This window comes from Camelus bactrianus, chromosome 15 (genome assembly GCF_048773025.1).
Source record: "Camelus bactrianus isolate YW-2024 breed Bactrian camel chromosome 15, ASM4877302v1, whole genome shotgun sequence".
Classification (NCBI taxonomy): domain Eukaryota; kingdom Metazoa; phylum Chordata; class Mammalia; order Artiodactyla; family Camelidae; genus Camelus; species Camelus bactrianus.
This window is the reverse complement of record NC_133553.1, coordinates 32134684-32157351: the sequence shown is the minus strand read 5'-3', so window position 1 is coordinate 32157351 and position 22668 is coordinate 32134684. Positions and strand designations below refer to the sequence as shown.

Here is a 22668-nt window from a genome sequence, read left to right as displayed (position 1 = left end):
ACGTACGCGGCTCTGAATGCGCGTAGAACCCGACTGAACCGAACCAAACCGAACCGGACCGAACCCAACACAACGGGCCAGAAAGGGCAGGGCCAAGGGGCGAGGCCTGCGCCCTAGCTTATGTCCGTGACGACCCGGATGGGGGCCCAATTGGGAACAGCGTCTAGGAAGTGGAGGCACTGGCTGAGTGACTGCAGGGGGCCTCCCAATGAGCCGCTCATCGTTGTCGGGCAGGGCCTGCTGCGAAAGACCCCGGGCTGGCTGGACGAGAGGGGACCCTGGGGCCCCCAGAGTACGAACGGGAAGAGAGTGCGTTTTCCTGTCTGCCTCCAGGGAGCGGGAAACAGAGTAGCCGGAGAAGCGACCCCTAGGGCTCGGCCAGCAGCCAAGGATGTTAAGCAGCTCACGGCGGGACGGTCCTCGACCTGGGCGGGGTACAACCCCTGGAGTCGCTGGGCCGCGCGGAGGCCTGTGGAGCTCAGCCGGGAGAAACTGGGAAAACGCGTCACATGGGGAAGCTATTTCTGCTTCTCGCCAGCCTTCGGCTCTAGGGCTTGCTCCCGGGCGGTCTCCCCAAAGCCATCGTACCGTGATTTGTGGGAGGAACGTTTGGCTGCCGAGCTTATCAAGTAGGTACTGAAGGGGCGCTTCCCTCCACCCAAGCGCCCTCGGCACCCAGAAAGGTGATGAAAGAGTCCAGCCATGTACTGCAACCGCCCAGACGGCTCCAGTGGCCCTTTGGAGCGGCTGTAGTATTAGTAAGCTGTGAGATCTGGGTTTCACACCCCGGCTCTGCCACTCGCTGGCGTGTATGTCGTGTCCAAGTCACTTCAGTACTCTGAACCTGTTTTCCCTTCACATTTGAGATACCTCGCAGGGTTGCAGTTGAAGACACATTGTAAGCTACACTCCCTCGCCTTTACCCCTAACTCTATCCCACGTGCCTTGTGTGAGGAATATCATAGGTGCCCCTAAATATCTTCGTGTATGAATTGAGGTTCAAGTGTGCGTTTTAAAAATTACTTCCTAATTTTTCGTGAAAAACTAATGGAATGTCTCTTGTTCTTTCAGGTTAGCGGAAGACTCCAGCAACCCCCTTCAACCGGATGTTAGTTTCGTATATAATTTTCTCAACCAAGAGAAGCTAACGAAGGCAGAAAAGAGGTTTAAAGAAAAGGCAATGGTGGAAATGATGAAGCTGGACAAGCAAATCAAAGAATTTCAAGTCCGGCTAGAACCCCTAGTGGAGCAAACCAGGCAGTTACTCACCGAAAAGGCACATGTTCAGGAGGAAAACCAGTTCTTTCTGGAATACATGACCAAGCACACTGAGGAGGCTAAACAGCGAGCCGAGAAGCTGTGGAACTACTGTTTACAACAAAGTAGGGAGATTGAACAAACGAGACAAAAATTAGCCTCCAAATATGTGGAAAAAAATTCAGCGCTTAAAACAGAGTTCCTACAGAAGGCAAATATCCTATCCAATCTGAATCAGCAATTGCACCGAATGAGGGACGTTTTCATAATAAAGGAGAAACAGGAGAAAGAAATTCAGACATTACAGGAGGAGATAAAGAAAACCCCGGCTGAGACAGCTGCAAAGAAGGAGGCCATGCTGGTCCAATTCCTCCAGGAAAAAGCATCACTGGCGGCACAACTGAGTGAGCTAGACGCCAGGCGAGTGGGAAAGAGACCAACAAATGGGATTCAGGCCTTGGAGAAGGCAGCAAAGCAGTACACTTTGGACTTCCACAGTAGTGTCAACAGACAGAACCAGCGGTTACAGAAGGAAATTCCACAGCTAATTCAGAAATACCGGAAGTTGGAGGCTACTCAGAGCCATATAAAAAAGAAAAAGCAGCAGCTGCAGCAGGAGCAGTGGTACCTGGAGTGCTTAAGCCGCGGGAGGCAACGGCTGCAAGAAAGGCGTAATCTGTGCCCAAATGGACAGGGTACTCCCAAAGACCACACTGAACCCTGCCCTAGGCACCAAATCAAGGATGCTTCCAGAGTAATTCCTAAAATAACTCTGACTAGGTCCGGACTGGAGCAAGGGTTCTTAGGTGCTACCTAACATAAACCTGGTTAGGAAGGCTTTGGGATCTCTGGTTGCTATGGTAAAATAACCATCATAATGTGTTAGTGTGAAGGATTCGGTGTTTCTCCAGCAGTACTGCTAGATTATTTGTGGGACTGCCTTCCCTTAAAGTTAGGTTTTTCTTTAATTAGCTCTTGTTAATAAACAGGATGTTTCTCATACCTCCAGATAACCCAATACCATTTGCCAGAAATCTGCTGGTGAAACTAGTTCAAGAACACCACCTTGAGGAAAACACTTGTGTGGTGTGTTTCACCTAGCTAATTTAGGCTTCTTTATAGAAAAAGTCGCCCCCGAAGCATACCATTTCAGATTGATGTATATGTGTGCTCTCTGTTCCATAAACAACAGTGTATCCTCATCTTTTGGCCATGTTAGCATACAAAGACAAAGTGATTTTACTCTCTTTGTAAAGTCTGTGACAGTGACCGGAAAGCTCCTTGAGTAGTTCTCTCAAGACTGAAAAATACTCTAATTGCAAGTATAATAAGCCCTAGGCAGAATGACCTTCTGTCTGACACTCAGCCCATACAATTGTGAGAAGGGATGAGAATTAGAGGGATGTACACAAGGTCAGCTCTGACTTTCGAAAATAATCTTTGTGGAGAAATACCTCTAGCCTGAATGAGGTACTGAATGACTCTACCTGTTTCAGGAAAAAGTATCAAAAGGTTTTTCAAATATTTGGAGAACGTTTTAAAGTCTTTTGCCATTTATTTCCCTAATAACATCCTAAATTCCAAGATGACAAGTAAAATGACTGAAGGTTCTGCAGAGTGAGTACTTTAGTTTTAAGTCACTTACATTTTCTTACTACATATGCACTTACTTGTCCTTGAAATGCCTTTGTTATTCACGTCTATCCTATGTTTATGCCCCTTAAGTAGAACTAGGAATAGTATTTTAAATTAGTATAGACTTTTAAGGTAGTTACAGTCTTTGGCACTTACGACATACTGATAGGTAGACCAGGGATTTATGTGGACCCTGTACAGAAATATAACTCCGTATTTTTACATTGTCCCCAATGGGAACACAGAATCAACTTTGTTTTCAAGAGACTGTCAGTGATGAAAAACTTCACAATAATTTTCCTGGATTTTCAGTTTTATATGTAAAGTGAATTCCTCTAAAATTGGATTCAGAAAAAGAATCTCCCTCAATGTGCCTTTAACTCCTAGCACTGAATTTCTGTTAAATGTGCTATTTCTTGGTTCTTAGGCAAAATTTTTGTTATTTGAAAATAAAAACCTCGGATTATTATTTACCCAATGATCACTATTGTTTCGATGCTCTTACACTTTCTCTCTCTTCTCTTTACCAACTCTGCATGTCTTCTTCATACTAGTGTGTACATAATAAAACTGCAGAACGTTAGGTGGCCCACAGGTACATTAACCTGAATAGTTCAGTTTAGTGGAGCTAAAAACACAGAAAGCCTGAACTTCAAAACCGTGGTATCCAAGACACATTGAAGCCCTTACTCTCTGGGGATGCAAAAAAACCCACAAAAAACAAACAAAAAACCAACCATAGGAAAATAACTAAAGATAAGGGGTTTGAAAATAGGAAGGATAAAGAATTTTATTTTGCTATTAATTCCCCATCCTGCCAGTGTTATCCTGATGATCTAATTCAGTTTCTTTTGAATTCCTCTCATCCCAGATAAATCTGATCTGGTATACTATGTCTGACTCTTGCTTTGAGTATCATTCTGAGGGCTGAAGACTAAAGGGTGAGTCATCTGACAAAGGTCCTTGGAAATCCGTATCTGCAAGCCACCAGTAAGTTGGCCAACTAGGATCTCAGTCTACTCTTTGCTATGCAGGAAAGGAAAGAGGGTGATGTTACAGAAAGTGCGTTTGGATGGAAAAAATCTCCGAGCTGAAATTTAGGTTTAAGACTTGAATGATAAAATGAAGCCTGCAGTGCAAGAACTGGGGAAGAATCATTCCAGGCAGAGGGAACAGTGAATGCAAAGGCCCTAAGATGGGAAGGAGCTTGGAAGGATCAAGGAACAGAAGAGTCAGTGTGGCTAAGTGTAGTTGGGGAATGGCCAGAGAACAAAGGTGGAGGTGAGGCAGAAGAGGCTAAAAGGTTAATGGTGGGATCACAGAGGGCCTTAAAGGATAAGATAAAGGAAATGACTTTTTTCTTAGTGCACTGAGAAATCACTAGGCTTTGAGCATGTGAATTAAGTCTGATTTACAATATAAAAAATTCACACAGCTGTATGAGGAGTGTACCAAGCCAGAGAAAAGCAGAAGAAGGAATCCACTGAGGAAGCTATGGCGTTGAGACCAGAGGTGGTGGTGATGGTTTGGACAGGGATGGCAGACATGGATGTGAAGAGAAAATATAGAGGAGAGCCAACTGTGATGGTGGGGGTGGAAATGAAAGGGGAAAATGAAGCAGAAGTAAAATTCCTAAAGTGTTCCCTTTGATGAAGGAAATGAGCATAATGTATCTTTTCTTGTTTGTATGAACTGGTTTTTTACATGAAGCATTTCAGACATACCAAAAAATACAGAAAACTATAACAAACTCACTATCTATCTGAAGATACAAGAACTTACCATTTGTAGTCCCTCTGAATCCCATAAGCACTATTTAAATTTGGTGTGTATCATACCTGTGCATGTTTTCATGATATTTTTCTATATTTTATTAAAATATAAATATTTTAATAACTTATTTTCCCAGACATTATTTTTGAGATGTATCCATGATACAAGACCTGGTTTATTTGATAGCTGTGATAGTTGACTATCACAACTTACCCAGTCTCCTGATGATGGACAAACGTAGGGGATAAGGCTCACAGAGACCCAAGAATGTATCATGTTTCAAAGAACAGACATTTTTTGCTCATATAATAGTCTAAGATAGATAAATCTTCCTCATTGTCAAATAGTACTTCTTGGGGTGATTCACGGAATCAACACCTTCCATGTTATGCTCTACCATGCCCTAGAGCTGCCATATCATCTGCATCTAGATGATCAGCCAGAAGAAGAGGAAATAAAGCATCGAGGTACACTCACTCTGTTAAAAGTTCTGGCATATTATTGATACATATCTCTTCTATTCACATCCCACCAGAAAGAAGTTAGTTGGCTACCCCAACACTATAGGGGATTGGGGTGGAGGGCTGGAAGTGCAGTCTAGCCATTTCTTCTGTAATACTATAACTCTGCAAGGTGAAGCAGATTTTGGTGGACAGTCAGTAGTCTCTGGTGTAGGATGTTTCCAGTGTGTACTGGAAATTGGACTGCAATATCATTCTTGAAGATCTCTACTGGCACACCTGGACAGGAGGAGTTTCTCTGTATAGACTCAGGCCTGAAATTGCTGAGTCTCAGGGCATATTTTACTAGATCCCACCAATTCTTTTGAAATTGATTGTACCAATGTCCATTCCAAACCATGCAAGGAGTTCACATTGCTCCAAAGTCTAGCTACACTTGATACAGTCCAACTTCAGTGAATATTATTCTAATGAATGTGGTTAAAAAACTTAAAAATTCAATAGTATGATTAACATCCTCTCTAGTGAGTCCTGCTGACCCCTGGCTCAGGTAGTTAAATAAAAGGATTGCCTACCAGGGTCCTGGATGAAATTGGGCATGTTTAATTTCAAACCAATTACAGGCACATGTCTGAGTTATTGAGGGTTTGGGTCTAGACCACCTCAATAAAGGGAATTTCACAATGAAGCAAGTCACATGAATTTTCTGGTTTCCTAGTGCATGTAAAAGGTATGTTTACCCTGTAGTCTAAAGTGTGTAATACCATTATGTCTAAAACAACAATATACATGCCTTGGGAGGGAAGGGTATAGCTTAAGTGGTAGAGCACATGCCTAGCATGCCTGAGGTTCTGGGTTCAATCCCTAGTACCTCCACTGAAAAATCAAATAAATAAAACTAATTACCTCCCCCCTGCAAAACAAACAAACAAAAAAACAATATATATGCCTTAATTAAAACTGATACCTATAAAGGGAAGAGCAATAAAGCAAGGTATGCATGTATTCATTTGAACCAGATTTCAACAGCTGAAGAACTACTGAGACAACTACACACTATTTCTTCCAAATTCATTCTCATCTCTTGTCATCTTCCTCCCCCCATACACTGTGTCAGCAAGAAGTCAGGCAGCACGTTGCAGTCAGTGAACAACTGGAAACATCATTCTAACACAGAGTCATTTATTTTTCTTGCCACTGCCAAACATTCCCCAAGTCTTACTCACCAGAAATTAACAGAGCTTCTCCATTTTCCTCCCTGACAATCCTCATGTATGGAAAGGGCTTTAAGGGAGCAACTGCCAAAGACAATGTTGAGTGGATAGACCATGTCCTTCCCTTGTTTCAAAACAACCTGTTCTGGCAGTATCCCAATCAGGTTTCAATGCTCCCATGTATGAAAGTGGTCTTCAAAAAGCCCACATTTTAAGGCTATATGGAGGAGCACAGAAAACAGAGTTAAAAGTAGTAACAGCCGTTCAGAATTTGAAAAGGTACTACTGGTCCATATTAGTGTTAAGGGTCTCTGGCTTTTTATGTGGCATATGCCACAAAAAATTGGCAAGAATATAGGAGACCAATATTTATGGAAAAAGGAAAGAGAATCCAGGAACACAACAACAGAGCTGCTCTAACCAATGTTCCAGGAAAAGCCAGCCTCAAAGAGAAATTGCCAGATAGACCTTATCAGGTAGGCAGGAGGTTCAGAAAAAGAAATTTTCTTTCCAACTCCAGATTAATATCTACACCTGGTGTCAAAGTCTCAGGATATAAAGAGGACAAGAACACAACATTTTAAAAAGAGAGTCAAGGACAAGATTATACGATATTCTCAGAAAATTCATAGAGACAGACTTTGGCTAAAGGGAGAAATGAGTACTTAACAGAGTGCAGACTAACAAGTCATGTCAAGTCCAGGGAAGAAGGAATGTGCACCTTGGCTACTGGCCTTCGTGGCAGTACCAGCAATATTAGGGGTCTGTGTCAAAACATCAGGGGCAACACAGTATTTCTCAATCCTTAAAACTGAGAGAGCAAGACAAGCTGCAGGAGGGCACTGTTCATAGCAACAGATAGGGCCTCACAGCTAGGAAATCTGAGGCAATATTTATTTCTGCTGCTACTATATTCTTTCCTGTCATTTTATGTGTGGGACACCTTCCTCCTAAAGCTGCATTTCATGCCTGTGGGTCTAGTTATTCACTGCCATCTGGGACAAGTAAAGCATTTCCCAAGGAAAAGCTGTGTCCGGAGGGTCTAGCCTTTTTATTCTAAGTCTGTTTTCTCACTTTCAATCCTGAAACCATATTGAGACGACAAACAGCCTCCATAAATTTTGTCACCCAAACAGACAGGGCAACCTTATTATAGGAGTGACAACAGTTCTAGGTTCTAGGCTTGTTACATCACAAATACAAAATGATAAGTCAGTATGGTTTTTAGAAGTTAGTTTGGAATTGTTTTACAAACTAGATGGTGGAGTGACTACGAAGTCAATGGAACTTCCAAGAACTTTCTACATCCAGTATGGAAAGGACAACCAAACAGATTTCTTAGTCTTATACGGGGCAAGAGGGGCCTATAATGGGCCTTAAGAGGGAGCTCTTTGGGCAAGATAAGAGAAAAACAAGAGGACTCCAATCAGGAATAGCAGGAAAACCTACCAAAAAGGATGGGGTGGTAGAGGGTCCAAGGGAATCAGTAGGGAAAACAGTGAAATTTACACAGGAGGAAAGAGCTGAGAAGGTTACAGTCTTACACAAACAGCTAAAAGAGTAAATTTCTCTTGACTCAGCCCCGTGACTCAGGCCTCCCAGCACAGGTCTCCGAGACCACAGTATCCCATCCACTCTCCCAGGAGTGCTTCACACTGACTGCCTACTTCTTTCCTCGTTTATGATTTGTCTTTGGGGGCTTGACTTTCTGGTACTGTGCTGGCACTGGCTCCTGCTCTGGTTCTTTACAGGTCGCCACTAGCAGTTCCTCATGACTCCTCCTCTGATCCTTCCCTACTCTAAGACTCAGCTCTGTCTCAGGAAGCTCAATGCCAGGCTGCTGCCGCCTTCTTAGAGACCTTCGGCTCCTGTGCTGCTGCCTCCGTTTTTCTTCTTCTTGCTGCCGCTGCTTTATCTTCATCAGCTTCTCAAAGCTCTTGGTCGTTGTTGGATTGACAACAAACCAATCCTACAGAGGCAAAACAGAAACATTATCCAGTCAAAATATAGGAAGGGCATCTGGAAGCAGTGTAGGAAGATTTTTTTTAAAAGGCATGATTAAGGCAGAACACAGGAAGGAAGAAAGATATGAAACCAGAGCCTGGAGAAATTCAGTACAGAGGAGTCATTAAAAGCATTTCTTGTATGAGACATAATTTGGGGAACTTTAGTAAGAGATCTACAAAGTCTGACTACTTAGCATCATCCCAACCATTCCTCCCCTTTTAAAAATCTCCTCATCATATGTAAAGCATTGGGCCCGAGGTGACTTTTATTGCTTGATAGTGTAGTGATTAAGAGCATGAATTTTGCTGCTAGACCACCTGGGTGCAAATCTCAGCTCTGTTTCTAGCCATGAACCATCAGAAAATTACTTAACCTGAATCTCAGTTCAAAAAATTAAGGGTTGGAGGACACAGAATCCAATGAAGAAGTATTCTTGCAAAAGAAAAACAAATCAAAACACACACACACAAATAACAATGTCAATCTAAACAAGAGGTCTGATCAGTCTTCTAGTTTTAACTACCAATTTATAGGAAATAGCCGGGATAGAGGACTACTGCCCACAGGAATGCAATCAGCCAAATCCAAGAAGTGGGTAAACATAGGTGACAAATGTCCTGGTTTCTTAAATAACAGGAGAAAAAAATGAAGGAAATTTCTACATGTGCATTGCCTAGTGAGATAGCCATTAGCCTTGTGTGGCTAATAAGCTCTTGAAAAGTTCCTAATCCAAACTGAGATATGCTTTCTATGTAAAATACACACTCAATTTCAAAGGCTTAACATGAAAAAAATATAAAGTATCTCAATAATTCTGTATTGACTACATGTTTAAAAAAGATAGTATTTAAGACATATTGGGTTAACTAAAATACAGTATTAATTTCCCCAGTTTTCTTTATGCTTTTTAAAAATGTGGTTAGTAGAAAATTTTGAATTACATACGTGGCTTACACTACATTTCTACTAGATAATGCTATTCTAATTAAAATAGACAAATGCAGTATATGGACCTTTGCTTCAGATCTTGATTGGAATAAACCAAATCTGAAAAAAAAAAATGAGATAAATCAGGGATATGTAAATAATGAGTGGATATATGATGGATTAAGGAACCACTATTAATTTTTTCAGTGTGATGTTTATTGCGGTTAAATATTTTTAAAAGTCCTATATTTTTAGACACACAGGTTGAAAGAAGTACTGAGAGCTGACACAGGATATGGAATTTGCTTTAAAATAAGCTTTTAAGGGACAAGAAAAGTGGGTAGGGTTATAAATAAAACAAGATGGGCCATGCACTGAGGACTGTGAAAGCTGTTCATTACACTATTCTGTTTAGTTTCACGTGTTTCAACATTTCTGTTTAAAAAATGCAGTGTAAGAAAATGAGGCAGAAAGGGAGGAACAGGTAAAGATGTTTACACCACCACATAGAGTCCATAAATACAGGCATAAATTACTAAACAAATGCTTGGGGAGCAAGTCCCAAACTAAGTAAAATTTGCTGGAGACGGAAACTAGAGAAACAAATGAATATACAAAGGCCAGATTTTGTCAGGAGATAATTATCTTTCAAATACTTTCTGGAGCATAAAAAAGTACACCTTTATGGCAGGGGGAGGTAATTAGGTTTATTTATTTTTCAGTGGAGGTACTGGGGATTGAACCCTGGACCTCACGCATGCTAAGCATATACTCTTCCACTGAGCTACTCCCTACGCGCCTTAAAAAGGTACACTTTTATCGTAAAAAAAATAAGACTGCCTACCCGAAGAAATCTCAGATATGGAAAGGGATTACTAAAGCTTCAACCAGTGAAGCAACAGGAACAACACTGGATGACACTAACAAAAGCCCACATTGCTAAGAACTATATCTGAGGGCAGAGAACAGTGCTATTTTCCCTCACAAGGCAATAAGATTTTCTGCAGTAAGATATTCAAGAGAATGCACCCTCTATTCCTTAAGCTTCCACAGTAAGGGTATTTCACTATATAGTAAACAATTTCTCTGTTCACCTGGAATCCTAAAAACTTTCCCCAAGAGAAAACTCTTGACCTTCTGAACTTAACAGCATTTTCAACAGAATTTCTGATTTTCTAATTTTTAAAATTTGCAACTTTCAAGAAAAGTTACAATAGTTCAATGAACACCTAGATTGACCATTGTTAATTTCTCTCTTCCCTCCCTTCCTTCCTCTCTACCATTTCTAAGTTAGTTGCAGACATGATACTTCATCCCTAACTACATCATCATGTATCTGCCTAAGAACAAGGGCATTCCCTTGCATAACTACAATTATCACATTTGGGAATATTAACATTGATGTATTACTATTACTTAGTAGTACAGTTAGTATTCAAACTGCCTTAATTTTTTCAAGAACGTTGTTTACATTCTTTCTATGCGGTATTTCAATAATATTACAAACAGGTTGCTCAAAGACGTTGGAATACTAGAAAGCAGAAGTAAACATTATATAAACATTCCAAAGGTGTCAATGCAGTCTAGTTGCCACACGCATCATTTAATTGGATTTAAGACAATCAGAAGAGTCAGCGATTCTCACACTCACAGTGATTTCAAATGCTTTCACAGAAAAATACAATTAAATGTCAAATTTTAGGTAGTATTTTAACCCCAATGTCTCCAGTAGACACCCTGGTTTCCTTGACAGTCCTAGCCCACAAAAACAGGCACAAATCCACTTCTCTTATGGCATATTCACGGGGTCCACATATTTACAAAAACACTGGGGGAAAACAGAAACCTCACCTCAGCATGGACAGAGTTGATGTGATACTTGACACCACTCTCTGACACAAATTCTTTTTGACACAGAAGACATTTGTATTTTCCAGCCACAAAGGTTCCCTATTTTTAAGAGAGAAAGAAAGAGAATGGTTAGTAAATTCAGCAACACAAACCCGGGCCATGGGTAGGGGCTGTTAGAGATGAAAAGAGAGGATACTACTTTAGCAAAATGAAGAAGGAATAAAATCCAAAATGACAATATATTTAGGAAAACCTGCTTGGGCGTATTATCACTGTTATACATCTAATCTTAATGCAATTCTACACCAAATACTCACCACTCCCTCCTAATCCCAACACAACCTGAAGTTCCTCTACTTTTATTATGTAACACATCACATTTTTCTATCTTCCCTTATGGCTTCACTTCCAGGTTCTTGGTTCCTCCCACCAAATGACCAAACTCCTGAAGTTCAATGAGACCAATGTGCAATTCTACCCACTACAATCAACCCACTACTGCAAAGAGTGCCCTGGGAATCCAGAATTAGAAGACTAACCTCCACAAGACCTAGCTGAAGGACTCAGAAACTAAGATTGAAATGACAAACTCCTAAGCATTTCTGGACAGGTCTGGTTTGGATGCCTACAAGTCCCTTGTTGCCATGAACTAAGACCTCTCTCCCCTCCTGAAGCTTCTAGTTTCCATGGTGCTCATATTGTGTGGAGATACTTCTGAATGGGAATGGAAAGTGGCAGCAATCCCCACAGCTGGTGGGTTGTAGGCACCTTGGTCAACATGGAAAAGATTCAGTGAGGTGAATGGCTGTCAGCCTGACACCCAGGGACACCTCCCATCCCCAGAAGCCAGTATAGTTCAGATGGATTTGAGAATCTTCACCAATCCAGATAAGCACATGTAAGGTGACTCTAGGAAGTTGAAGGCCCAATAAGACAGGGCAGGCCCAGTGTGGTAGAGGCTCAGGTGGAAGAAGTTAAATCCCTGGTAGGACTCAGAACTGTATGTTTTCGTCCAAATTTTTTCATTGCTATGATTTATGGCTATGTTGGCCTGTTCTGCATCTTGACTATACCCTGGCACTCCACCCAGTAAAGGACCAAGAATCTCTGGGACAAAAACAAACAAACAAACAAAAACTAAACCAGCCTTTAAAGATAACAGCAAACAGGACAACTAGCTGTTCACCAAATCTGAATTCTCTTCCATGTCAGATTATTTTAGAGGTCACAGTAAGATAAAGAGTTCAGAACATTACAAACCAATGTACAAGAGCCCAGGTGAGCTTTAAGGCCAGATACACTACTGTAGACAGCCTCACAACCCTGAAAAAGAGAAGAAGAAATCATGTGAAGATTATACCAAACAGCATCCTTTTCTTAGCAATATGGCCATTTACACTAATCCACTCTACCTTTGGGAGGAAGAAGCCCAATAAACTGCACCACAAACCACAAAGAAAAAGAATTCACATGCAAGCTGAAGAGCAAGAAGAAAACAAGGAAAAGTAAAAGAAAAGGAGGTGAATAAGTTGTTTAGAAAAGCTTAAAACATTCTCTTCCCTGGTATTTTTTCTGATACTTAGAAAAACACACAAAATTGTATGGTCAGATTTTTCCAAAAATCAGCTTAACTTTAGTGCAATTGTGTCTCTTATTTCTTGTATATCTACTCCTCCCAAAGTAATGCACATAACAGCTGTAATAGATTAAATATGGCTGGAAATTCTCTGCCACTCTTCCCATCAAGAAGTGGAGCCTATCTATCCTCCCTTTGAAACTGAGTTACTCCTGTGATTCCTCTGACCAACAGAAGGCTGTGGCATTGATGCTGAACTAATTCTGAAGCTAGGCCTAACAGATCTGCAGCTTTCACTTGGATGTTCTTGCAATACTCTGTCTGAGAATTCAGTCACCATGTACCCTGCTGGTAATCAAACTACCATGCAAGAGACACCAGGTGGAAAGCCAATCTCCCAGCTGAAGCAGGGAAATGGCCGCTTAGAAGCCACCCGACATTCAGGCCCCATCAGAACTTCCAACTGAATGCAACCCATGAATGATCCCAGTTGATGCCATGTACTGCAGGAGAACTGCCCTCTGAGCCCTGGCAAAACTGTTAACAAATAAAGTAACTGATGTTTTAAGCCTCTGAGGTTTAGGTGCTTTGTCACAAAGGAATGAATAACTAAAACTATAGCAGATGCTTAATAAACATTTATTGAATAAATGAATGAGAAAGAACCACCTGGTTAGGACACTGAATGCGATGATACTTCTTGATATCTGACTTCCATTTGTGTAGTACTTCCTGGCTGAAGGTAGGTAACCCAGGGCGAGTATATTTTAACTGTAAGACAAGAAACATTTTATTGGAGGAATTCAACTTTCAACCAAAATATCCCCAAAGTAACAGAATTACCTTCAGGTTATGTAATTCTCGAATTGCAGAAGTACATTTTCATATATAAAAAAATTATAGTATGTAAGATTCTTTAAAGTTCCTGAAATGCACAAGCATAACTTCCTATTGTTTTATCTTGAAACAATTTAAGACAAACATCTTAAACATCTTTAACAGAGGACAGGAGACTTTCAGATATAACACTTCATCTAAAGTTGAAAAAAAAAAAACTAGTGACAGAGCATTATACAGTTAAAATATTTGTCACAAAAGAGAGAGAAAGGAAAACAAAATAAAACAAAACAAAAAAAGAGAGAGGGATACAAATATGCTCTCTCTATATATATAACATATATATTCTAAGTATGCTTTATACTCAAGGTACATATATACACACAAAGTAACATATTCAATAGAAATATATGTATATGAGTCAAAGGCTATAAATCAAAATGTTAACAGTAGTATTCTCTGGATGCTAAAATTTTGAGTGATTTTAATATTTTTCCTGCTTTTCTGCATTTATCATTTTTCTTCAATGACATCATGTTAATTCTTAATATTTTAAAAATACTTCCACACAAAAAATTAAGGTTCAACCTAAAACAAGAATGTGAGAAAACTCAGGGAATAGAAACTTAATCTTTGCTTCTACTGCAAAATAGAATTATTCCTAGCACTTCTTTTCACATGTTTTGACACCAGTCTTTATTTTTTACAACTCTAACTAGTTCCCAGAAAACAGTTATTAACACCTAGAGAGACACTTCTTACAAAGCCCACCATTGGTAACACAGAATTGTATTTCCAGTGAGTAAAGAACTCTCCTGCTTGAAAAATGGAAGTATCTGTAAAGAAGCAGATTCTCTGAGACAGAAAAACAGAACCAAAGCCCACTGAGGTAATGAGGGGAGTAAGAAAGGTAAACTAAAGAACCTCTGGTAAATCAGAGTACAAAGCTGGCTTTATTTTTAAGCATTTCCTCTCTTCTGGTCATTTTAACAATATTAATTCTTCCAATCCATGAGCATGGTGTATCTTTCCATTTGCTTCTGTCATCTTCAATTTCTTTCATCAATGTCTTAAGAGTTTTCTAAGTATAGCTCTTTGACCTCCTTTTTGATATTTACTCCTAGGTATTCTATTCTTTTTGATGTCACTGTAAACGGGATTTTTTTTTTGATAGTTTGTTTTTGGTATATAGAAACGCAACAGATTTCTGTATATTAATTTTGTATCCTGCAACTTTACTGAATTCATTTATCAGTTCTAATTGGTTTCTGGTTTGTGTGTGTGTGGCATCCTTTGGATTTTCTATATATAGTACTATGTCACCTGCAAACAGTGACAGTTTTACTTTTTCCTTTCCAATTTGGACACCACTGATTTCATTTTCTTGTCTGACTGCTGTGGCTAGGAATTCCATTACTGTGTTGAATAAAAGTGGCAAGAGTGAGCATCCTTATCTTGTTCCTGGTCTTAGAAGAAAAGCCTTTAGCTTCTCATCACTGAAGATGTTACCAGTGAGCTTGTAATAGATGGTCTTTATTACACTGAGGTATGTTCCCTTGGTAACCTCCTTGTTGAGAATTTTTATCATAAAAGGATTGCACTTTGTCAGAAGCTTTTTCTGCATCTATTGGGACAATCAAATGCTTTTCTTTCTTCAATTTTTGAATGTGGTATATCATATTGATTGATTTACAGATATTGAACCAGCCTTATATCCCTGGGATAAGTCCCACTTGATCATGGTATATGATCCTTCTAATGTATAGTTTAATTTGATTTGCTAATATTTTATTGAGGCCTTTTGCATTTATGTTCATCAGTGCTACTGACCTGTAATTTTCTTTTTTTTGTAGTGTGTCAGATTTTTGATATCGGGGTGATTCTGTCTTCATAGAATGAGTCCAGAAGTGTTCCTTCTTAAATTTTTTGGAATAGTCTGAGAACATTCAGTGTTAACTCTTCTTTAAATGTGCTGTAGAATTCACCTGTGAAGTCATCTGGTCCTGCACTTTTGTTTGTAGAGTTTTTAAATTACTGATTCAATTTCATTACTAGTAATTGGTCTGTTCATATTTTCTATTTCTTCCTGATTCAGTCTTGGGAGATTGGATGTTTCCATTTCTTCTAGGGTGTCCTTTTTATTGGCATATAATTGTCTGTAGTAATCTCTTATGATCCTTTGTACTTCTGGTGTTGTCAGCAGTAACTTCTTTTTCATTTCTGATTTTATCTGTTTGGCCCCTCTGTCTTTTTTTCTTGATGAGTGTGGCTAAAGGTTTATCAAAATTTTTTTAACTTTTCATAGAACTAGCTCTTAGTTTCATTGATCTTTTCTTTCCCTTTTTTTTAGTGTCTATTTCAATTATTTCTGCTCTGATCTTTACTATTTCTTTCCTTTTTCTAACTTTGGGTTTCACTTGTTCTTTTTCTAGTTCCTTTAGGTATAAGGTTAGGTTGTTTATATGAGATTTTTTGTGTTTCCTGAGGTGGGCTTGTATCACTAAAAACTTCCCTCTTAGAACTGCTTTTGCAGCTTCCCATAGATTTTTGGATTGTTGTATTCCCATTTTTATTTTTCTCCAGATATTTTTTTATTTCCTCAGATGTCTTTAGTGACCCTTTGGTTGTTTAGTAGCATACTGTTTAGCCTCCATGTGTTTGTGCTTTTTGCAGTTTTCTTTTTTTGTAGCTGATTTCTAGTGTCATACTCTTTGGTTGGAAAAGATGCTTGATATGACTTCTATCTTCTTACATTTATTAAGACTTGTTTTGTGGCCTAGCATGTGATCTATCCTGGAGAACATTCCACATGTACTTGAAAAGAAAGTGTATTCTGTTGTTTTTGCATGGAATGTCTATTAAACCTATCTGGTCTAATGTGTTATTTAAGGCCAATGGTTCCTTATTCATTTTTTTGTCTGGATGATCTGTCCATTGATGTAAATGAGGTGTTAAAGTCCCATACTACTATTGTGTTACTGTCAATTTCTCCCTTTATGTTTAATATTTGCTTATGTATTCAGGAGCGCCCATGTTGAGTGCACACATATTTACAATTGTTATACCTTCTTGTAGGATTGATCCCTTGATCATTATGTAACATCCTCCTTTGTCTGTTACAGCCTTTGTTTTAAGTTCTATTTTGTCTCATGCAAGTGTTGCTACCCCAGCTTTCTTTTTGTTTCCACTTGCATGGTACATCTTTTTCCATCACCTCATTTTCAGTCAGATCTGAAGTGAGTCTCTTTTATACAGCATATATACAGGTCTTATTTATATATCCATTCAGCCACACTGTGTCTCTTGATTGGATTATTTAGTTCATTTATATCTAAAGTAATTATTGATAGGTATGTACTTATTGCCATTTAGTTAATTATTTTCTGGTTGTTTGTCATTTTTTGTTTGTTGTTCCCTTTTCTTCTTTTGTTCTCTTCCCTTGTGATCTGCTAATACTCTTTAGGTTAGGTTTGGATTTCTTTCTCTTTTTTTGTATGTGTATCTATTGCAGATTTTTGGTTTGTGGTTACCATGAGGTTTACATATAGCAACCAATATATATTTTTTAAATTGATGAGCTCTTAAGTTTGAAGGCATTCTAACAATCCTGCGTTTTTTACTCCCCTCCCCAGTATGATGTTTTTGACATCATATTTTTATATCTTTTTGTTTTGCATATCCCTTAACTGTATTGTACACATAGATGATTTTACTAGTTTTGCCTTTTAACCTTCCTACTAGCTTTAAAAGTGGTTAATTTCCTACCTTATTGTATATTTGCCTTTACCAAAGAGGTTTTTTTTTCTTTCACAATGTTCATATTTAGTTGTGGTCTTTTCTTTTCTGGTTAAAGAAATTCCCTTAACATTTCTTGTAAAGCTGGTTTAGTGGTGCTGAACACTTAGCTTTTGCTTGTCTGTAGAACACTTTGTCTCTCCTTCAAATCTGAAAGATAGCCTTGTTGGGTAGAATATTCTGATTCTGAGTTCTGCACCCCTCAGAATACACTAGGGGCCTTGGAGGGAAATGATAAAAGTATCAAGGAGAAGGCTAAGTAGACAAGGCTTTGCATTCACTACCCCCAGTTATTCAGGGCAACTCCATTTTTATTTATTTTATATATAGTGTTTTGCATAATCTTTTATTTATAAAAAAAAAAGTAGGTGGGGAGAGGAGTTCTACTGCTACTAAAACAAATTGATACCACTTACCTAAACTAAATCTTAAACTACTACATATGAACTAACAAAGTTGAAACACTGGGCAAAGACTAAACAAAAAAGTAATCTGGGAATTCAGGTTCCCCCTGGAAGTAGTCTAACATTAACAGGTCTCCTTAAGGAACTTCTGAAAAAGACTGTCACTCTAGGACCTACATGAATCCAAACACTGAGGCTGGAACAGATGTACTCTATCTCTGAAGATAAAACAGCAAAACATTGTTTATTATGTACTCACTCAAGTGCATTTACTTTTCTGTAAGTAAGCGAAGTATCAGACATAATCATTCAAAATTTACAGTTTTTACCTCACCTTCCGATCATCAGGTACCAGATCTTGAAGCACCTTTCTCTTAGGCCATTCCTTGGCCAGTTCAGCAGAGGCCAGTTCCTGCAGGTGGTATACAGCTATTTTGGCAGAACGCCTCTGAACTCTGCCCCCACTCTTTGGCTCCAGGCTCATCTCCTTTAAGCACTCTGGCTGTCCTGACTCTGGAAAGAAGGAGATCTACAAGAATGAGACATAGTAAAACACAAGCCTGAGAAATGGCTTCCATCAGAGTCAGTGATTAAAGGCTATTATTCCTGCTCTAAATATCAAAAGAGCTATTTACTATCTTGCTAACCACTAGAATAAAGCTCCACCATTTTAATGAATATTTCACTGGTAAAACAGTTTCTTAGGATAAAATCTGTTGTGTTGTAATAAGTTAAAGTGGTTGAAAGTCAAGCTATATCCACATCCAAAGAAATAAACTTTGACCCATGTGCAAAAATTAATTCAAAATGAATTCTAGGAACCGCCATCTTCCAGTAATTTGCCAAAATGACCAACACAAAAGGAGAGAGGAGACTTCGTTATATGTTCTCTTATGCCTTTTAGAAAACAGGGTGTTGTTCCTTTGGCCACATATATGGAAATCTACAAGAAAGGTAGATATTGTAGGTATCAAGGGAATGGGTACTGTTCAAAAAGGAATGCCCCACAAATGTTACCAGGGCAAAACTGGAAGTCTACAATGTTACCCAGCATGCTGTTGGCATTGTTGTAAGCAAACAAGTTAAGGGCAAGAGTCTTGCCAAGAGAATTAATGTGCATACTGAGCATATTAAACACTCCAAGAGCTAAGATAGCTTCCCAAAACAAGCGAAGGAAAATGATCAAAGAAGAAAGCCAAAAAGAAAGGTACTTGGGTTCAAATGAAGTGCCAGCCTGCTCCACCCAGAGAAGCACACTTTGTGAGAACCAATGGAAAGAAGCCTGAATTGTTGGAACTCATTCCCTATGAATTCATGGCATGATAGGCATCAAGAAAATAAAAGACCTGGATGGTAAATTAAAAAAATTTTTAAAAACCCCAAACCCCAAATAGATCATAGCCCTAAATGTAAACCATTAAAGTATAAAAATTCTAGAAGAAACCAAGAGAGAACATTTTTGTGACCCTGGATATGATGGTTTTTTGCTGTGTCAACTTTGCTAGGCTACAGTCATCAGCCAAACATGGTATTCTTGTAAACCTAATTAATATCCATAATCAGTTGACTTTAAGTAAGAGAGATATGACAGAAAAAGAGGCAGGGGAGATTCCAAGCATGAGAGAGACTCAATACTGCTGCTGATATGAAGATGTATGGGACCATAGGCCAAGGAATACAGGTGGCCTTTAGAAGCTGAGCACAACTCCCAACCTGTAGCAAACAAGGAAATGAGGTCCTATAACTGCATGGAACTGAATTCCTGAACAATCTTAATAAGCCTAGAAACAGATCCTCCCCTTGGGCCTCCAGAAAGGAACAGCTCTACTGAAACTTTGATTCCATTCTAGTGACGCTCTATGCAGGGGAACCAGCTGAGTGTGCTGGATGTAACCTGGACTTCTGGCCTAATAAACTGTGAAATAATACAACTGCATTAAGGATACTAACTTTATGGTGATTTTTTTAATGCAGTAAAAGAAAATTATACATTGGGTTGGGCAAAGATATCTTAGATACAACAACAAAAGCATTATCCATAAAAGAAAGAAAAAGATAAATTGAATTTTATGAAAATTAAGAATTCTGCCCTTTAAAAAATACTAAAAAAAAAAAAAATGAAAAGACAAGCTACAGAGAGAAAATATTTGCAAAACATGTATCTGATAAAAGATTTGTGTTGAGAATATATAAAAAACTCAAAATATATTCAAAAGTTAATAGTAAGACAACAAAAACTCCAACAATAAAATGAATAAAGGATTTCAACAGACACTTCACCAAGGAAGAAACTTCTCTAAAGACTGACATTCCCAAGAAGCACATGAAAAGATGGTCAACATCATTAGTCATCATTAGTCATTAGGGAAATGCAAATTTAGACTGCAGTAAAATACCACTACATACCTACTAGAATGGATTTTAAAAAATGAAACTGATAATAGCAAGTGCTGATAAAGATGCAAAGCAACTAGAATTCTCATACTTTGCTGGTAAGAATGCAAAAGGACACAGCTGCTTTGGAAAATACTATGGCAGTTTTTTATAAAGTTAAACATACATTTATCATATGACTTAGCAATCTCATTCCTAAGTATTTACCCAAGAGAAATTAAAACTTATTTTCACATGAAAAACCTTTATGTAAGTGTTTATAGTAGATTATTCATAATTGCCTAAAACCAGAAACAACCCCAAGTGCTTTTCAACTAGTGAATGGATAAACAAGTTGTGAAACAATCATACAATGGAATCCTAGACAGAAACAAAAGGGAATAAACTAATGATACATGCAACACATAGATGAACCTTAAATGCATTATGCTAAGTGAAAGAAGCTAGACTCAAAAGGCTATGCTATACGGTTCAATTTATATGACATTCCGAAAAAGGTAAAACTATAGGGATAGTATCAGTGGTTGCCAGGGGATGCGGGTGGGAAGAACTGACTATAAAGAGACACAAAGGAATTTGGAGGGATGATCAAATTCTTCTATACTTTGATTACGGTGGTAATTACATGACTGTATGTACTTGTCGAAACTCTTACAACTGTACCCTTAAAAGGATGAATATTAATTACCATATGTAAATTATACACTGAAACTTAGTGCTAAAAAAAAATGAGGGTTTTTTTTTTCCCTACAGCTTAGAAATGTAATCAAGAAAAGACAAAGTCCAAACAAAAAAATTGGAACAGAGGAACCAGCTGGACAGCTTCCTACAAAATTTCTAGCTAAAGGAGAATGCCTTAAGTTTTAAACATATAATATTGAGTTTACTTCTGCCCAGATTATACAATGAAATTTGATTTCTCTAATCTAAGAACGATCAAAAGGCAGAAAGAAAGAGCACAAAGAACAAGGAAGAGAGAGCACAAGCATTCAAATTAAAAGGGGACACAAATGAGGAACCAAGGATGTAGGAAAGATGTAGGGGTGAGCAGTCACCACAGAACAGATCTCGAAACAGGGTCTGGAAAGTAATCAGTACTCACAGGCCCATGCTCTGACCTCAGATGATACGCAAGTCCAGCCTTCGATCTATACGGCTTTCCACAGTGGTGACATTTCAGGGTCATCTTCTCCAGCTCTGCAGCCCCTTTGCCACATTTTCTGACATGGTACAGATATCCCATGATGCTGGTGAAGCTACTAGAGCAACTCTGAACACAGGAGAGAGGCCTATACTATAATCTTACATATTTTGATATGATCTCTAAATTTCTAAACAGCCACAAAGCACTCAACCACATCATACAAACAGACTCTCTAATATCACTAGACCATCTCTAGCATTTCCTACTGGCACAACCCTTACTTGTCCCTGGCCTGACTGCTCCCCTATCTACCACCAAGCATGATATTCAATCAATTTAGTCAGCATTCAATAAACTAGAACTGTGCACCTCCTCTGCATCAGAGCTTCCTCCTTGGTCTATGATCCAACTCCACCCCAATATCAAATACCAGCAATATCAAAGTTCCTTATACAAGGTTACTACAATCTCTTCATCACACTAAAGAAAGGATGATAAAGAAACTCCTTCAAACAAGGGGAAAGAGGAGAAAAACTAATTTTTGGAGATGAGAAAGAAAATAAAGAACTATTAATGAGGGAGGAGACACTGAAAAACAGGAGCCACTCTCATGCTGGCTGATGACACAAAACCAGATCTATAAGGGAGAGGGAGGAGACATGGCAAAGAACTACAGAAAGACATTGAGCTGAGACTCCAGGCAGAAGGAGCTGCTGTCGTTGGGCTCTTACCTCACGCATGCACCTGAGCTTTCCCAGCCTCTTGAGAACTGTTCGGAGACGTTCCCTCTCACTTGGCTCATCTATTTCATCTCCAGCCTTCAAAATGGGCTAGAAAGCAAGAGAAGCAAACAAGCATATGATTCATGGAAAAGACAGATACAGAAAAAAATTCTATCACAGGAGACAAAGGACTGGACTAGCACCAAAGCTAGTGAAGTCTGAGTTATCTAACTCCTGGCTTTCTCCATCTTTTCCTACACACTGAAGTGAATGTAATGGAAGTAAAAGTTCAAAGCCTCTACCTCCCAGGATATGAACCTTTGGGCTAACCTAAACACATAAATACCCTTTGTATCTACCACAAAGATTTCATCGTATGTAATTCTTCTATCAAAAGGCTCTTCTTACTTACAGCCCTATGAAGTCCCAGAGCCTTAGCCATCTCCACTGAGTTATCTACACTCATCCAAGTAAAGACATCCAAATACCACATGGGCTCATATAGGACAGAAGACACTCTTACCAAGCTATTATGATTTGCCATGACGTGATACTTCATCCCTGCCAGTGAACGAAGTTGTTTCCCACAATGATGACAAGTAAACATTTCCTGCCAAGGGAAAAATACTGCTCAGTGCCAGGCTGTTCAACAGAGAAACAGAATGTCACAA

General features: G+C 38.9%; 2 protein-coding genes and 1 pseudogene across 6 annotated transcripts in view; 2 read left to right on the top strand and 1 right to left on the bottom strand.

Moving 5' to 3' along the window:
* The first annotated feature begins 120 nt into the window (after positions 1-120).
* CCDC121 (coiled-coil domain containing 121) lies at positions 121-3370 on the top strand. Its single transcript, XM_010948467.3, has 2 exons — positions 121-629; positions 1072-3370. The coding sequence occupies exons 1-2, from the start codon at positions 121-123 to the stop codon at positions 2072-2074; spliced, it is 1512 nt and encodes a 503-aa protein (XP_010946769.2). The 3' UTR covers positions 2075-3370.
* A 2918-nt stretch (positions 3371-6288) lies between these two features.
* The window catches only part of ZNF512 (zinc finger protein 512), a 32056-nt gene continuing 15676 nt past the window's right edge, over positions 6289-22668 (bottom strand). For 4 of the 5 annotated variants that reach the window (XM_010948470.3, XM_045511788.2, XM_010948468.3 and 1 more), the window contains 8 exons: positions 22521-22607; positions 22007-22105; positions 21234-21401; positions 18072-18266; positions 13371-13472; positions 12386-12448; positions 11126-11224; positions 6289-8309 (listed from right to left, as the gene is read on the bottom strand). In XM_010948470.3, the coding sequence (XP_010946772.1) occupies positions 8004-8309; positions 11126-11224; positions 12386-12448; positions 13371-13472; positions 18072-18266; positions 21234-21401; positions 22007-22105; positions 22521-22607 (1119 nt within the window). In that variant the 3' untranslated portion in view covers positions 6289-8003. The remainder of the gene's footprint in view (positions 8310-11125; positions 11225-12385; positions 12449-13370; positions 13473-18071; positions 18267-21233; positions 21402-22006; positions 22106-22520; positions 22608-22668) is intronic. The other variant, XM_074341826.1, reaches the window with a different exon arrangement.
* On the top strand, positions 18582-19290 carry LOC105063818 (large ribosomal subunit protein eL21-like; annotated as a pseudogene).

Excerpts from the sequence above, each read along its gene's own strand:
- CCDC121 (XM_010948467.3), top strand. The coding sequence starts at position 121 with ATGTCCGTGACGACCCGGATGGGGGCCCAATTGGGAACAGCGTCTAGG. Across the intron at positions 630-1,071 it reads TTGGCTGCCGAGCTTATCAA|GTTAGCGGAAGACTCCAGCA; the intron begins GTAGGTACTGAA and ends TTGTTCTTTCAG.